The 18,749-nt window shown below is 31.9% G+C and overlaps 1 protein-coding gene across 1 annotated transcript; it reads right to left on the bottom strand.

Moving 5' to 3' along the window:
- Positions 1-1,655: 1,655 nt before the first annotated feature.
- Positions 1,656-18,372, bottom strand: LOC124357653 (MIT domain-containing protein 1-like). The gene is made up of 5 exons (XM_046809631.1): positions 18,289-18,372; positions 10,826-10,952; positions 9,394-9,632; positions 2,984-3,177; positions 1,656-2,070 (listed from the first exon to the last, which is right to left on the bottom strand). The coding sequence occupies exons 2-5, from the start codon at positions 10,944-10,946 to the stop codon at positions 1,908-1,910; spliced, it is 717 nt and encodes a 238-aa protein (XP_046665587.1). The 5' UTR covers positions 10,947-10,952; positions 18,289-18,372; the 3' UTR covers positions 1,656-1,907.
- Positions 18,373-18,749: the final 377 nt, after the last annotated feature.

The raw sequence follows: 18,749 nt of genomic DNA, 5'->3' as shown, positions 1-18,749 counted from the left end.
CTTACTGCTCATGGCGTCAAAACCGGAAAACAAAAGTGACATGTTCTTTTTGCTATTGGTACATATGTAAAGAACACACAACAAACTTCTGCACCAACTGTTCTGAAGACGCAGGTGACGAAGTAGAAGAAGAGGTGTTAAGAACACTATCCAGTTGTGTGCTGCCATTTTGTGTTTTTATTTAAAACACTATTTTTTATATAATATTATATTCAATAGCACATACTTTAAGCTATAAGAAACTTAATTTATTAAATTACTATATAACATTAGATTTTCTTGTTACTATTGTGTTTTGATGACAACAGATTTATAAAAGGATAATAGATTTCATTTCTTTAGTTGAAAAAATTGTTGTGTTAAAATATGGTTAATACGTACGTTATTAAAATACACAATAAAAATCTAAATATTACAAAAATATTTTAAATCTTATATACGCTAATTAATTTTTTTGCAAAATGTATGTTTTAATTTAGTGTTTACGTGGTACTTTTATGTATTAATAAACAATTAATACAACCTGGTCTTTTTGACCGCATATTAGATACTTTTTTGGTGCAACTAATCCAGGGTTAATATTTAGATTAGTAGTTTCTGAAGCATTGATCCATTGTCTCCGGTGGACAATCATGTATACTTCAGTCAATTCCTGTCCGACGCTGGGTATACATAAAAATTAAGTTATATTTTGTATTTCTTCATTACGTTTTCATATGTTTGTATACATATTCGAGTTATTTATAATTTTATTCATTTAACTAGATGTTTATTTTGTAATAATTTAATGATGTGATTTAACAATAGAACAATGCTTCCAAAACTAAATAAAAAGTAAACGAAATAAAAAAGTTGGATTCATGACTGAAAGGTTTGTTACTTCATTTACTAATAAATTTTGATTTTTATGAAATTGTAATCTAGCATCAATTATGTATTTGAATTCTGCATGTGTCTTTTATTAAATCATTATGGATAAAGACACTGTATTGTATCTTTAATCTTATTAGAATGCTATATCTTTTATCAGAACTTTAGCAAAAACTTTGTGTGTGCTCATACAAATTGTGTTGTCTCTGTGCATTTTTTAGTTAAAAAAAAAGACTATTAATCCTTGTAATGTTGTTGTGTAAAGTTTGTTTTGTAATGTTATGTTCCTTTATGTTCATAGTGTAAATAGTAATTGTTCTATTTTTAACAGATCACTATGAGTGAGGTAGATCATGAACTAGTTGTACAAATTTCTTTATAATATTCTGGTTAAAGTTCTATACATTCTTGTAATCTTTGTTTGGTTTTGTAACAGATTATATTACAATTACAAGTTTAATAATAGGTCCTTGACATGTAGATATTTTTTTTTCAGAAACAATGTGAAAAAAACTAATTTTCAAAAAAATAAATATGTAAACTTACATAAAAGTACATAAAATGTAGGTTGAGGAGTATTTAATCCTTAATAAACTGTTGTAAAATCATTGAAATATCCTAAAATTTACTTGAATAAAAGAAATGTTACACAGTACAAATTTTAGGCCTACTCCTTTTCTCAATACGTTTTGCTTATGACTAATTATTAAAACAATGTCACACCCTAAAATTTGTTGGTTGTATAAGGATTAATATGCCAACTGGAAAAATGTTTTAAAATAATGTACAAAACAGTTCCAACTTTTATTTTTGAATATACAAAATGTGAATAGTACAGTACTTACATTATGACTAATTAAAACTAATATCCGTTTTCTCATACTTTACACAACCATTTGATAAATTTTTGGGTAAATTTCTGAGTTTTTTTCTAATACTATTGAATATAAATACAATATGTACATTAAAATGAGAAATATATATACATTAAAATGACAGCACATACAAATCCACTCTCCATTTTTTGAGTCTGTTAATTAACTATGTGTCATACGAACATCCTTTTCATGAAAGATGTCTACTGTTGTCTCATGACAAGGTCGTAGGTCAAGGTCATAATATCCCATTGAAAACTTGCTTTCTGGTGGCTTGAAGTAGTCCAGTCCTCTCCCAATCTTTATTATCCACCCATTACTTAATCTGTAACAAAACAAGACTTTGATAACACTATGCAAGATTAGCCAAACTGTTATTGTAAAAAAATCTAAATTATTAAAGGTATATGGAATACCAGTACTTCTAATTACCAGGTTATAAATTTATAAACTGAAAAGTAGTGAAAAACAAATGGGTCTTTATATGAAGTAAGCAACATTCTTATTTACGATCATAATCATGCAGAATCCTATTGCAAAACAGGTTAAAATAAACCAGGAATTAATAAAATAAACTCAAAGAGCAGGAAATTAATGATTAATTTCCCCCCGCTCAGGAAACTTTCTCAGCTCTCTTAGTCCTAATTGTAGAACACTATAGCATTCTCATGATGTCATGATGACTTGGGACCAAGGATTTGCAAAGCATCAGACAAGAATCTTGGTTGTTAAAAAATGCATAGAGTAAAAAGGTTTGTATTATGACTATCATACAAGTTGTATCAAAACATTGATAACATAATTCAAATTTAAATATCGAGAGCCATCTTTATCTTGATTTAAAATAAGATGGCTCTCCAAAACAAAGCTAAAATATTACTTCTGTTAACATTAATGTTTAACACTGTGCTCACCATGAAACTTAGACAATGGCCACTTGAGTGATAGTTACACTGAAAGGTATGTTAACATATCTTTTATTTTATGATAATATGATCAAATTTACTGGAAATAGTGGCAGAGAAATAGTTACAAAATAGAAAGAATTTGTATGAAATCCATCAGAAGTATAAAGGACATTTTTATTTCTTCCACAACTTAAATTATTATTAAAAGCGTTTTCGCCAGTTAAGGCATTATCATTTATTGTTAACACCTATTAAAACCTGGTGACTTGCATCAAGTACGGTATACGCAGAAATATATGAAGTGCATAAAACCTTGTACACTGTCATTACCTGATCTGCCTGTCGTGTAGTGTGGTGGAAAATTGAATCTTAAGAGAAACTTGTCGTGAAGACAGTTCACATTGGAGCTTCTCAAGCGATTTAGACTGATCACAGCTGTTGTCTTGTGAGGTTAACAGCTGTATAGTTCTCAGGTTTGGACAACTCTTCACCAACAACTCACACAACCTCAGCAGGTTCTGACACTAAACAGAGGTTTACAGACATAGTTTCAATCATTACTACTAGTGTAAAATAGGAACTTCTGCGTGTGTGTAAGAAAATTATAAGTTTATTATGATGGTCACTTTGTTAAAATTAACAAGGATAAGTACTTTAACAAATATTTGGGTAGTGCTGGATGGGATACCCAAACTAAACTTTATAAGTCTTTTCGAGTATTATTCTTGGTTCATGGGTCATTATAGATATATCATTTTAAAATCCCAAAACATCTATATAATCATGATAAGCATGATTCTTTTTACTTAAAAATTTTAATTTTAAGAATGAGTAAAATTTGGCTGAAATGTATGGTCTTTCTGTAATAAGATATAAATATAGAAAAACATATTCGTATTTGCTTTCAAAATGACAACTAGTTGAATTCTCAACTGTAAAACTACTAATTGTACAAAGAATAATATTTATAACTTTACAATAGAAGTCCAATTATATGAGATTTGATTATCTGAGCCACCAGATTACACAAGGTCATTTTGTTCAAATTAATAATCCTTCATGTAAACATGTACAAAAGCATCGAAATTAGGCTGCTATGGTTATCAATTCTGATAAATGAACTAATAACAAAACATACAATAATAAATTAATTATAGATTTCTAATAAATCAATGTGGAATCACAGGATGGTTTTGAGAATTCATTTAGAATGAACCAATAATAAAAAATTGGCCACCCTGTTTCCTGATTTACCGCCACATTGTATCTGCCATAATGATGATCCCTATATAATATTGGCTCTGGTCAGTTTTCAGAGGTTGGTTGGCCATTCATTGCAAACCTATGTGACCTCTGTAATGTTTCCTTTGGTTCCAAATAATTATTGTTCTGTTTTTAATTAGTGCATATTTTATAGATTTATAAATGGGGCTGACACACAGATTGTTGTTGTGAATCCTGACTTATTTGTGGTATGTTTATTTGAACACAGATTATAGTTACGTGTTAGGTTAGTTATCCACCTAAGGAAGAGATCAGATGGCAGATCTCGAAATATAGAGTAACTGATTTCTTGTATCACTAAGCAATGCCAAATGTCCAGATAAATTCTGTTTCCTCCAAAATTCTGGCACTGTCAAAAACACACTTTAAACAAAGTATATAAAAGCTGTTTAATATTAAAATAATGTTGTAGGGATAAAATTTATAAAATTATCAATATTAAATTTACATTTACATTTATTAATCTATATTAATTAGCCTTTAAGATTGATACAGTGACTATAAACCATATATGAATGACTGGGAATCAAATAGAGAAGCCTCTTTTATATATTCCAATTATTTAGTAAAAGTATTATTTAAAGTAACAGAGATCATTCAAATCAAGCCACATTATCTTACTGTAGATATATAGGACACCCCAGTATCATGTATTGACTGTCTTCAGTATCCTATACAGGCATTGTCATCACATTTAATTTTGTGCATGTATAATATGCACCGTGCTGCGCTGCTGAACAATGAACTTTCTGGTTGGGCCTGCCTACTCTGGAATCAAAAAGTATAGATACCCAAGTTTTAACGTTACCCACAAAGTAACTAATAGAGCAAAATTTAGCTTGTTTATTTCTGTGTTTAGACATATAAAGCAAATTATTTACAAACAATAACCAAGTGTTGTGTCTGTAAGAATGAAAAAAGGTTCCGGTTTTTAACTGCAATTTTGAAAATTAATTATTCATTGTTAAACCTGCCATTGGAAGCCCATATAAAAAAAGCTGACGGGAAATGGTGAAATATATTAAAACAATATTTAACTTATTGCAGCCTCCTCTTGTAGTTAAAGGCGCAATGGACCACGCACGATCGTCGCAACACTGCCCTAGACAGTCTGACAGTTTGCACATTCCAACAAACAGTCGTTAGCCATGGTAAATGAACAAAATCTGTTTAATAAAGTAGTGTTAAATACTATAGATTTAAATTGTGTTTACACAAATTAATTACCTTTAAAATAAATATAATGACTGTAAGGTCAATAACGTGGCAAATGCCGTCTTTTTTAACCGAACCTGGTTAAGAATAAAAGTTAAGATGGTTATTTTAAACTTTTACCCATATAATTTAAAAATTCTGAAATTATATACTTTAAATAAGTAAACTTGTACATATATTGCATAAAACTAAGGTCTTAAGGATTACAAGTTTTCCTGGTTATGAATGTTCAACATTGCAGTTTGGTTGAAAACACCACAAAACAGCATAATTTTTTGTTCATACCTACATAAAAACTTAAATTTAATGTTTGTAAAAACTTTTTCTATATGTCTAGATGCAGAAATAAACAAGCTAAATTTCTTGTTTGCTCAAGTTAGTTCTAGTATGTTGAAGCTCAGTTTGTGGTTAATGTTCAAACTAGGTTATCTATACTTACATACAGAAAAAAAATTGCTGTGTTTGCAGTGCAGAAAGTACAGGGAAAGTGAAGGGAAAAGAAAAATATCTACTTTTATGTGTGTGTTAAATGCAAAAAAGGCCTGCAAACTAAATGTTATCCTTTTTACAGATGCTTATAAATAAAAAAAGTGTTTTATTTACTCAGATGGTAATTTTTAGTTTTTATCTTATGATTAGGAGTTTTCTAAAGTTAAAAATATGAAATAGTTTGTTTGCCTGTTAACATTCAATATATTTGGTTAGAAGGATATGTTATGTGGAAGTGGAACATGATAGATAGGCCATATTGTTTTTATAACTGGTGAAAAAACCCGAACTACGAGTGTTTTTTTTAAGCCAAAATGTTTTTTTTCTCAACATATCAGTGTGAAGGATAAATTTTTTAAAGATTGTTAAATGTTGTTTTATCAAGTGTTATCAATTTTGATCAAATAATTTTTGTATGCCAATCCACATGCATCAAAGTAAAATAATCCTCAAAATATTTTTTGGTAAGTACATATTATAAAAAAAGTCCTTTTACATGTCCTTTTATATTTTATTTCATAGTATATATAATCTATTAAGAAAGCTAATAAAAATCAAACTAATAAATTTGCTTCATAAATAATTTTTTTATGAATTTTAGAGTAAAACGCTCGAATTGACTTAAAGAGCCTGGGATTTTTGGGTATGTCATTAGTACAAATATATTGGATTTTTTTAACAAATTTTAAACATTTCTTGGATGGAAAGGGCTAATTAATGTTTTTTTTTTTTGTGTTTTTAAGGTTGTTTACTGATTCTGGTTGTTATTATTGTATTTTATTTTGTTGATGTTATTTACTTTTAACCCGCAATTACTCCTGTGTTAGAAATTATCTAACATTTTTGCCAATTTTTACATAAAAGTTGCAAAAAATTTTTAACAGTGCCGCCGCTTCTTTATTGCCTCCCTTAAGTATTCTGCTGCCATTTTTTGAAGTTTTCCATCTCTTAAGTGGCGTCATGGTGCAGTGGAGGGGATAAGAGAGCGCCGCGCACATAGCGTTAATAGGAATCTAACGCGCGAGTAATTGTGTAACTCTTTATGTTAGTAAAATTCTAAGGGCGCGAGTAACCATGTGAGTGTCTTTTTTTAGTTTTGTTTGGACACTAATACTGTAAATCTGATTCTTTTTGTGTTATTATGCTTAGGCGGAGGCGTAATGGATCTTCCAAATAGTGAGTTTCGTATACTATCATGGTTGAATGAAGAGGAAGACGAGAATGAAGTTGTTGATGGAGATCCACATGGAAACGTTTCTGTGTCTGATGCAGAAAGTTAACACAGCAATCACGACACTGCTTCTGAACAAACGGGTGATGAGGAATGTATAGAATCTATGGATATAGATAATGTTGACTTAGGCCATCAAGAACCAACCGAGCCTCAACCTGCTCCACAAATAAATCAACATCAAAATTTCACTGTTGGCCATACTGTTGGAAAAGATGGCATTACATCTTGGCACAATCACAAGCCAACCTCTGCAACTACAAGAACTATTAGACAAAACGTAGTAACGAAATTGCCTGGTACCAAAGGTTTAGTCAAAAACAGTAAATCAGTTTTAGATAGTTGGAGACTTTTTTTCCCCGATGACGTAATTGAAGATATAGTCCGTCATACAAATCAAAGGTTACTTTTGATGTGTGATTCGTACACAAAAGGACAAAGAGATTGTCCTCAAACTGACGCCACTGAGCTATTAGCTGTAATAGGTATGTTGTACCTAATGGGTGTTAAAAAAGCTGGTCACTTACATGTTGAAGAATTGTGGCGTACTGATGGAACTGCTCCTGATATTTTTGTGGCAACGATGTCTAAGAGACGGTTCCAAACGTTACTTCAAGCTCTTAGATTTGATGACATGAACACCCGAGATGAGCGACAAAGATACGATAATCTTGCCCCAATTCGTGACCTATTTGTCAAATTTGTAGAAAAGTGTCAAGGTTCCTATACAATAAGTGAATATGCAACCTTAGACGAGATGTTAGATGGATTTCGAGGGCATTGTAAGTTTCGCCAGTACATACCGAACAAACCAGCAAAGTACGGGATTAAGATTTATGCTCTGGTAGATTCCCGTACCTTTTACACATACAATTTGGAAGTGTATGCTGCCAAACAACCTCCGGGGCCATTTTATGTAGATAACGATGCAGCTAGTGTTGTGAAGCGACTAATTGCACCTATAAGTAATTCTGGCCGAAACATCACAATGGACAACTATTTCACCGGAATCCCTCTTGCAAATGATCTTTTTGCGAACCATAGACTGACGGTAGTTGGTACCATCCGTAAAAACAAGCCTCAGTTGCCACCTCAAGCCACTTTCATCAAGGATCGTCCAGTAAACAGCTCTTTATTTTTTTATGGCAAATCCCCTAACAGGTGTCTTCTTGCTTCGTATGTGCCTAAGAAGAACAAAAATGTGCTCATGATCTCTACAATGCACAAAGATGATAGTATCGACGAAAGTTCTGGAGACCTCTATAAACCAGAGGTGATATCCTTTTACAACCTAACGAAAGGAGGAGTTGACGTTGTGGACAGGATGAAGAGTGAGTACAGCGTATCCAGAATCAGTCATCGGTGGCCTCTGACATTGTTTTGTTCGATGTTGAACATTGGTGGAATAAACGCACAGATCATCCTCAACAGCAACACTCAAGTGTCCATGGTAAGAAGAAACTTCCTTACAGAACTTGCAACACAACTGATTAAAACCGCATCTAGTCAGAAGAGCAATAGTACCAAACCTTTCTTGCGAACTTCGTCAGAAAATAAGACGTGTTGCTCAACTTCCTCCACCTGAGCCTGCACCTCGTCAAGAAGGACAAAAGCCACGATGTGCTTTCTGCCCTCTTCGAAAAAAACAGATTCACACAACATCAGTGCAATGCCTGTGAGAAACCAATATGTAAAGAACACACGGCGAAGACTGTACTTAGCTGCCTAGAGTGCGAGAATGTAGAAGCAGACTCTGATTAGAAAGGACCTGATTATATTTACAACAGAAAGTTTTATTTTTATTATTATTGAAATCAAAGTATATTTTATTTCTAAGACTTTTAAAAACTACTTCCTTAATACTTCTTAAAACTACTTAATATTTACGTAAAGATAATTACGTTTTTAAAGTATTGTTTAACGTAATACAAAAAATATTTTTATTTTACATTTTTAACTAATATTTTATCATTAAAATAAGTTAATATGTTCTTTTCTTTTTATACATTTATATTGCTGTGAAACATGTTCAATAATAAGTTCATTTTGTAACAAAATGGGTGTTTTTTTTTTAAACAAGTTCTTATGTTAGATAAAATCTAACGCGCGAGTAACAGTGTTCGTCTGACACGCGCGAGTAGTGGCGGGTTAATAACTGTTAAATTATAATTTAGTTATTTTTTATGAATTATGACATGTCATGCAATTTTAATTAGCACTTATTTTAACTAACTGGCCATGTTTGTTGTCAAACAAAACTTATTACAATTCAAAAAATAAATGAATTTTACATATAATTATGACTTTAGAAATATAGTAATAGTTAGACAGATATTTGGACTTGCATTGCTGCTACAATACTGACTATTTGAATACATAAGACTGTCATTGACATTGTATACATTGACAAGCAAACTGTTCACACGACATTGATTATAGTCGTATAATTGTGAATGTTACGTTGTAAGAAATATCTTGTTTCTCGATTCCTCCATTATAAGAGACCAAAAATGACAATTACCTGATGAAAATAACGAATATAAGGGTCTTCTATGACAACTTCTTTCACTTCAGAATCAAGGAATCTGCCAAACACTGATAGATAGCTGTGTCCGGTTGAATTATGCTCTATCAGAATCTGTTCATGATAGACACCTCGAGACTTCTCATCTTCTATTTGTCGCTTGAGAAGCTCTGCTCGTCCCATGTACATTTCTATCTTCTCTCTGAAGTGTTGTCTCTTCACAGTATCACTGAAACCTTACAACAAACTTTCATTTAAAATGTGTATAAAAATTTAATATTCACTTTTTCATTTTGTTATATTGCAATGTATTAACTTGGATTAAACATGTGACAAAAAGAAAATACATTTCAAGAACAAAAAACCATTGTTTCTTGTAAATGTATGCAGCGTACATACTTTTACTATCAAATAAAACATTTTCCATTTTTAATAAATTTTTATCTTGAAACTTTTTTAAAATGTCAGTATGATTATGCAAATCCAAATACCTAAACTGTATAAAATTCTTTATACAGTTTAGGTATAATTTATTCAAATTGAAATGAAACACAAGTAATTTTTATGTGAACATTAAATAAATATATTACAATACATAACTTGATTGGTACAGGGTGAACCAGACCATCTGTGCCACTAATTGTAGAGGTATAACAAGTGAAATAGAAACTTTGTTTAACTGTAACCCCCCATTATTTTTTGACCAAGAAATTCGATAAAATTATTATGACGCCCCCCTCCCCCCGAAATCAGTAAGGGATATTTTTGTATGTTGGGGGTGTGTTTTGGGGAAGTTTTAAAATGTAACAAAGGTTTGGTACCTCATTTTACAGGTCTCTTGACACAGATCATTAAAACAAAATGTTTTCAATTTATCTTGCTGTAAATGTACAGGGTGTTATAAAATCTAAAAACCCAGTTTTAACAATTTTTTTATTGTTACTTCATTGAACCACTTATGAAACACCAAACGTTACCCAAAATAGTTAAAAACCTACCCTTCCAAAAAAAACTAAAAGTTCAGTGCCGAAAAAATTTTGAAATTTAAAAATTATTTATATTAAAAAATGTTTATAACTACAACATTTTAATACAACCATATAATTTGCATTAAACCAAAATTAAAAGTAGTAAAAATACAACATGTTTTTTGTATTTAAACTTTGGTTTTATCTCAAGCAGTTTTGGTTTTGTATGCAAAAATAACCATTTCAATTAATTTATTCTAATTTGCTTTCGAACAATCTTATCCAAACAGTCAACACTCTCTAAAAAATGTCCTTATAAAACTTTTACAGGTCCTGAAACTCTTATCATTCTCTAATACAAAGTCCACTAGACCAATTTCAAAGTCAGTCCAACAGAATGCAAGGCTACTGTAATTATAGATAAGTATAGTTACTTATATTGATAAGAAATCAGGAATTACTTCTCATGCAGTTTAATAGCATTTGGATGCCTTCTTGGTAACAAACTAAGGCTTCGGTGTATCTTTTCTTCTCATCCATTTCCACAGCCCGCTTCAATAAACTCAAAGCAGCTGTCTCCATGTTTCTCTGAAAGTAAAAAGTAGCAGAATTTTATTAAATTCCACAATGTACATTGGTTGGTATAATATTTTTTAAACATTTTGATTTTAAATGCTTGAATATGATATTAATATCACTTATCACTATATAAAAGATAATTATAAAATTTGCCATGTTACAAAAAAAATATTAAGTCCAGTAAAAATTGTTCGTTTTCATTTGAAAACATATCCATTCATTGGCTAAGCATTAACAAAGCTCATCAATTGAGGGGTTGGAAAATTTTAATTTCTGCCTGTTGGTGTGTCCACACAATAACTCGAGAACAAACTGACCTATAGACTTGAAATTTTGCATGAACCTTCACAGACAAGCCCGAGGTTGATGATGGTGTATGTTACTCCATGGGATTTGAGTGAGCGCTAGCAAACTTTTTATTCTGGATTTTTAGGTACACCTGATGGCAACGTGAAAATAGCAGAATAAATAAATTTGTAAACAAGCTGAATACACCATATGATATTTTAACATGTGACAGTAACACATATAGACCAACTATCTACAAGTTATCTCGAGAAAGTATCATTTGTAGACTTTAAATTTGACATGAACCTTCACAGACAAGCCCGAGGTTGATGATGGTGTATGTTACTCCATGGGATTTGAGTGAGCGCTAGCAAACTTTTTATTCTGGATTTTAGGTACACCTGATGGCAACGTGAAAATAGCAGAATAAATAAATTTGTAAACAAGCTGAATACACCATATGATATTTTAACATGTGACAGTAACACATATAGACCAACTATCTACAAGTTATCTCGAGAAAGTATCATTTGTAGACTTTAAATTTGACATGAACCTTCACAGACAAGCCCGAGGTTGATGATGGTGTATGTTACTCCATGGGATTTGAGTGAGCGCTAGCAAACTTTTTATTCTGGTTTTTAGGTACACCTGATGGCAACGTGAAAATAGCAGAATAAATAAATTTGTAAACAAGCTGAATACACCATATGATATTTTAACATGTGACAGTAACACATATAGACCAACTATCTACAAGTTATCTCGAGAAAGTATCATTTGTAGACTTTAAATTTGACATGAACCTTCACAGACAAGCCCGAGGTTGATGATGGTGTATGTTACTCCATGGGATTTGAGTGAGCGCTAGCAAACTTTTTATTCTGGTTTTTAGGTACACCTGATGGCAACGTGAAAATAGCAGAATAAATAAATTTGTAAACAAGCTGAATACACCATATGATATTTTAACATGTGACAGTAACACATATAGACCAACTATCTACAAGTTATCTCGAGAAAGTATCATTTGTAGACTTTAAATTTGACATGAACCTTCACAGACAAGCCCGAGGTTGATGATGGTGTATGTTACTCCATGGGATTTGAGTGAGCGCTAGCAAACTTTTTATTCTGGTTTTTAGGTACACCTGATGGCAACGTGAAAATAGCAGAATAAAATAATTTGTAAACAAGCTGAATACACCATATGATATTTTAACATGTGACAGTAACACATATAGACCAACTATCTACAAGTTATCTCGAGAAAGTATCATTTGTAGACTTTAAATTTGACATGAACCTTCACAGACAAGCCCGAGGTTGATGATGGTGTATGTTACTCCATGGGATTTGAGTGAGCGCTAGCAAACTTTTTATTCTGGTTTTTAGGTACACCTGATGGCAACGTGAAAATAGCAGAATAAATAAATTTGTAAACAAGCTGAATACACCATATGATATTTTAACATGTGACAGTAACACATATAGACCAACTATCTACAAGTTATCTCGAGAAAGTATCATTTGTAGACTTTAAATTTGACATGAACCTTCACAGACAAGCCCGAGGTTGATGATGGTGTATGTTACTCCATGGGATTTGAGTGAGCGCTAGCAAACTTTTTATTCTGGTTTTTAGGTACACCTGATGGCAACGTGAAAATAGCAGAATAAATAAATTTGTAAACAAGCTGAATACACCATATGATATTTTAACATGTGACAGTAACACATATAGACCAACTATCTACAAGTTATCTCGAGAAAGTATCATTTGTAGACTTTAAATTTGACATGAACCTTCACAGACAAGCCCGAGGTTGATGATGGTGTATGTTACTCCATGGGATTTGAGTGAGCGCTAGCAAACTTTTTATTCTGGTTTTTAGGTACACCTGATGGCAACGTGAAAATAGCAGAATAAATAAATTTGTAAACAAGCTGAATACACCATATGATATTTTAACATGTGACAGTAACACATATAGACCAACTATCTACAAGTTATCTCGAGAAAGTATCATTTGTAGACTTTAAATTTGACATGAACCCCATTTCTACATACACGTACAACAATGAGTGACATGACGAGTGGAGGCATGTCCACTCTTCACATTTTGCTGAGCCTTATCACTCAGTAGACTAGCACAATTCTTTAGTATGCCAAGAGGATTTAAAAATTTATTTTTTATACAATGTCTCCAGGGCATTTCAAGATTGAAATAAGCTACAGACTTGAAATTTTTGCATGCACATAAGTGAAGCCTGTTTTACATGACTTGTTTTGTGGCATAATTCTACCTTGTTATGAAAGGAACATTACATGAATAATATATAATAAATAAATGTTAATTGTACAATTATTAACATATATTTATTGCATTTGTATAAATGTAAGTAGCACAAGAAAATCTTGCTATTAAATACTATAACTTAAAAAAAGTTAAGAAAGAAAAATATTGTGAAAAAGAAGAAAATGTTAATTTAGAAAAAAATTAAATGCAAAAAAGAACAAAGAGGCCAATTTGAAAAGCGAATAAATAAAGAAATTTAAAAACTTTTTTAAATGCATGTTTACTACAAAAAACATCAAGCTTCCGAATTGAAGAAGGAAAACTAAACATCTGAAAGAAGAAAAGTCGGCTTTGAACATACGCTTCTCGGAAAACTATATTGCAAAACTTGAAACTGCAAATCAGGCAGTAAATTTGGAGCCTCAAAGAAAGAAGTTTATTTGAACAGAGGAGTGGTATGCTTCAGAAGATGGTAAACTTCTTAACAATGCTTTGCTTCTGTTTCGGACTCACTTAATCACCAAGCTCTTACTGACACACATGCATCCTGATTCAGAAAACTTATTGATACTTTATCCTAACACCACTACAATTAATATATTTTCAGATGGGCTGTTCAGATTCAATAATTGTGTTTAAAATTTAAACCTTTATTCCAACATTCTACCCAATCTTGAAAATATGACATGGAACTTTATTGAGGCCAACCACAGCAAAAGACATATGATGGAGTTGGCGCCACTGTGAAGCGCGAAAATGACAAAAAAAATGTTACACGTACTGACATTATCTGTACAAAAGATGATGTCAATGCTGTAAACTGTTACTATATTGACATTTTTGAAATCCCTTCAAATGTAGTGGACGATTTTTAATTTCAATTAAGACTTTTGAACATACCTCCTATCATATAAATATCAGGTAACAAATAATTTAAATTCATTGGTAATGTTCCTTTGATTACGCCGTGTGCAGTGCAGAGGTGGAGATTACATAAACCTATTGCACCTATCAAATCATGTTTGCAGTTTGCTGTTGTACCGTGCATATGTAGGATTATAAACATTTAATGGGACTTAGTGAAATGGGTGTTTGTTTGTTATGTTATGCAATTTTAACTACAAAAATGAAGCCATTCGGCGGATCTAAGTTTATACTTTAGTCTGATGATGGAGAGATATCCGAAACATATAACTTTTAATAAAACCTCACGGTTGTCTTTGGATTTGACTGAAGTATATGTCTAATTAACTAATATATGATAAGGTAATGTCATGTATGCTCGCTCGTTATCACGTTCTGCAGTCCCCCGTCAATGCTTTAGAAGCACTAGACTCTAGAAGAGATATTTCCAAGTATTTCTAAGACATTGGATTACAACTCCTAAGACGAAGCACCTCTCTAGAGAAAGCAAAAGTAAACTTTACTGCTAAAACTGACCACTTAGTGTCCACTGCTGAAGTACAAGATCTCACAAATACACAGCAGTGTGATAAGATACTGGTAATTTCCACCAGAAACTTAAGTTAGAGGCTCATGTAATTGTTGAATTCACAATAAGCAAAGGGGAACAAATCTCATCTTCTAAACTTTTTATTGGAATATGCCAAATAGATTTATTTGTAAAACAATAGGTAATATTGGTCCCTGGGTGTTTAAATACTACTTAAAACTTTTTCACAGTGTAAAATACAATCAAGACCTCTCACTAAATTCAAGATTGAGTCACTGTTAAATAATCAATAAACTCAAGTACCCTGGATAAAATCTTACTCAGGGTATAACTTTTTCTTTATTGATCATTCATAAATTGAATGAAACAAGTGACTGTTGGGTATCAATTTACAATAACGTGACCATGGAAAGGTATGTTCATTTTTTTCCCTGAAAACTAGAATTTTTCCTGAAAACAATAGTGAAGAAAAAATTCGTCAGCAACGAAAATCAAAGGAGTTACGATTTTTTGAAATCCTCTGAAAACTCTGTGTCTATTCTTAACCTCCTAGTTCAGTAGTGGTAATGGCGCACCTTTGTGTTGGATGTTCATTAAGGTAAGTGATAAGTTACTGAAATGATGCTGACTAGCACGTTAATCCTGTCAACGATGCCTGCCCGCTGCGCACTGCTTGCTCTTTTAGAAAAAAAATTAACTCGAGCTTGCAAAAGTCGAATCCCAGATCACGTGATGCCCCTGCTCCTTAACGCAATAATGCCCGAAAGGCATCAATATAATACAATAATATACTTTCCCCCCAGTTTATATGCACCTGTGATAATAATACTTGGCTATAAATGCCCAACCCATGAAAAAAAAGTCCATTTTCCATAGTCACACTATTGTAAATAAATACCGACTGTTGTGTGAAACTGGTTGTTTATTGTTTTATTTCTTTTTCTTTATGTGTTCTAAATTGTCATCTACTTAGTTATTCCAAAACTAACAGAAAACAGTCTTTGTTAAAAGTAAAAAGGACGCTTAAGAAATTTATACCTATAACAGCTCTCCATAAGTAAGCAACCGCTTTTATGGAATGGAGGAGAGGATTCTCCCCAGACAGGCGCACTTCCCTGCGGTACATATCACAAAAATGGTCTGCTAGATAGTCTGTTGGTAATCCACTCAACCTCTATGACCACTCCCGAAGAACATTCAATCTCATATTAATCGCCTTTTTTAAATTCTCAAAAAATTGGTTACTTCTTGTTGCCTATATTTTACACTATTATAATTTATTAATAAGTTGAGTCATATTTTAAGTTAAATAAATTGAAATATCGAATTATTAATTTGATATACACGTTCAATAAAAAATAACCAAATAATAGTGTACGCCAGGCTGTTTATTAATAGGCTTGCCATAATTTTTCACCGGCCAACCGGGACGCCTCTGTTCGAAATGCGTGGGGGGGGGGATAAATATGAAGTCAAATTAACAATAAAAACCAAAAAACTTTGTGTATAATTGTATGAATTTAATTTAATTTCTAAATAGTATAAAAATGATTATATCTTATAACAATAAAAATACAGTTTGGGTTATATTTTTACACGGCTTTCATTAAATAAATGTAAACCATTAAACAATACAAGCTTACTTCAGGCTATACCTTAAACACATTGACAGCTATAAAATGTAAAAGCAAGGCTTATTTTTTATACCATTCGTATTTTTCACTAGAGCATATCTTTCTAAATAAGTCTTTTTTGCTTTTTATTTTTTCATAAATTCAGTGCAGCTAACTGCAAAGTTAACTTTGCATAACATTAAATTTCGAACTGTGGATTCGTGCATTAATCCTCGATCATCACTCCAGGCAATGTTCATCATGGAGAAAACTCTCTCAACTGAACTGAAAACTCTCTTATTTCGGGACCACGCTGAACCGATAGAGTGTTGTGTAGTTGTGAACCTCTAGACTAAACTACAACTAGGCCTAGCTCAATTGTTTTAAACATTCGGGTCCTCTGACGTGACCGGGACAAGCAGGCAACCGGGCGGAACACCGGGACAAGCTTGTAAAACCGGGACGTATGGCAAGTCTATTTATTAACCCTTTGAGTGCCGGAGCATCGCTATCAGCGATCCCGCATTATATGCAAGAAATGCCAGAATCGCTGTTAGCGACTTCTGCAGTAACGCTTATATTTTATATAGTATTTATCTAAATTGGCTCTATGACTATTACATACGCATTCCAAAGGCTTCAACATAACTTTTGATGAAGATTTTGTTGTATTTCGGTTAGATTCTGATTTTTACGGCGGTTGTAAAGTGAGCGCGTCAGTCGCGTTTAGAATTGGCCGCTACGCGGACGAGCCGTCATGTGTTTTGTTTTGCGCTGCTGTTTATTTTACAAATGATATTGAAAGTTTTTAAGTGTAAATGGGTTTGTAGTGTTAGTATCTTCAAATTATTTCGTTTGTGTATGTTGTTCTAGTCTGTGTGTAAGTAGAACAATGACGGCCGCGAGTTACGGCGATCGTAAGCATCTAGTACTTTACTAAATACGTTTGTATCGTTTTTATTTTTGTTCAGTGATATTTATAAAACAATGAGTCGTAAAAAACATTGCTGACAATGATGACCTAGTATTGCAGGCATTAGATTTTTAAAGCATTATCAGTGTAGACAATACACAGAGTGTTAGGTTAAGTTAGAAAATGTCTAGTTTTGTAGTGGTTCATATTTTTATATTTATTTTCCAAACTTTATTTATAAGTATAAAAAATGTTTATATGTCTTTTTGTAAAGAATTAAATGGAGTATAAGATAGAATAACTAAAAGTGAAAAAAATAAAATATTTCAATAATACTAAGTTGTGTCAAAATAAAAAACTAAATGTTATTGCTCATAAAGTTTTTGTTAATGATTTTTTTATTTGTATAAAAACGTTAAATAAGTGATCAATGTATTATATGTATAAAGAAAATATTTATCTAAACAAAATCAAAAATCCAAGACATTATACCAATAAATAAATTTGTTATGAATTTTTAACCAAACCCCCTTGCAGAACCAGGCATTTTCGCTCGGCATTTTATGCATACCATATAGCAAAACGCTGTGGCACTCATAAAGTCTACCATTTCAAGGTTCCCAAAACTTGTTTTTTGTATTTTCAACTTTTTTCTTTTGAAAAACAACAAATAATGTGAAGGAGCTTAAGTAAATAGCAACCAAATTAAAAATTAACCTGCCAGTAGAGGGTTAAGTTTAACGTATTCCTACAGTTAGGAAGTAAATTAAATTCTTACCGCAGATTGAATGACAGTTACAGGCTATAAAGTAGAGGTAGTCATCAATAACATATAATACTGTTTTACAATTAACGTTACTCCCACCTTTCTTATGTGCTTGAAGCACAAACTGATGTAAATATAAAATGTAATTATATTCATTTAAATTTTAAATTAATAACAATGTATAAATCACTAGCAGATCGACATCTACGCATCTAACTTACAAATCATAACCTAAAAGTAAAGCCAAACAACTTAGAGATTGACAACTTACTCGTCAATTCCGAAACTGACTGAAAGTGAAAAATATAGACAGCTGAGTACAGAGTGAATTGGCAGGCACGACGTAGGCAGGCTCAGTAAAATAGCATACAGTGACTGTACTAAGGCTGCTTTTTCATTTTGGGTATGGTATTTATATCATGAAACTATACGTATTTTGTATTATAAATTTAATTAATACCAGGTAATAATTT

This window comes from Homalodisca vitripennis, chromosome 3 (genome assembly GCF_021130785.1).
Source record: "Homalodisca vitripennis isolate AUS2020 chromosome 3, UT_GWSS_2.1, whole genome shotgun sequence".
In the NCBI taxonomy this organism is placed as follows: Eukaryota; Metazoa; Arthropoda; class Insecta; order Hemiptera; family Cicadellidae; genus Homalodisca; species Homalodisca vitripennis.
Note: the sequence above shows the minus strand (reverse complement) of the source record. Positions and strands in the feature narration are given on the sequence as shown.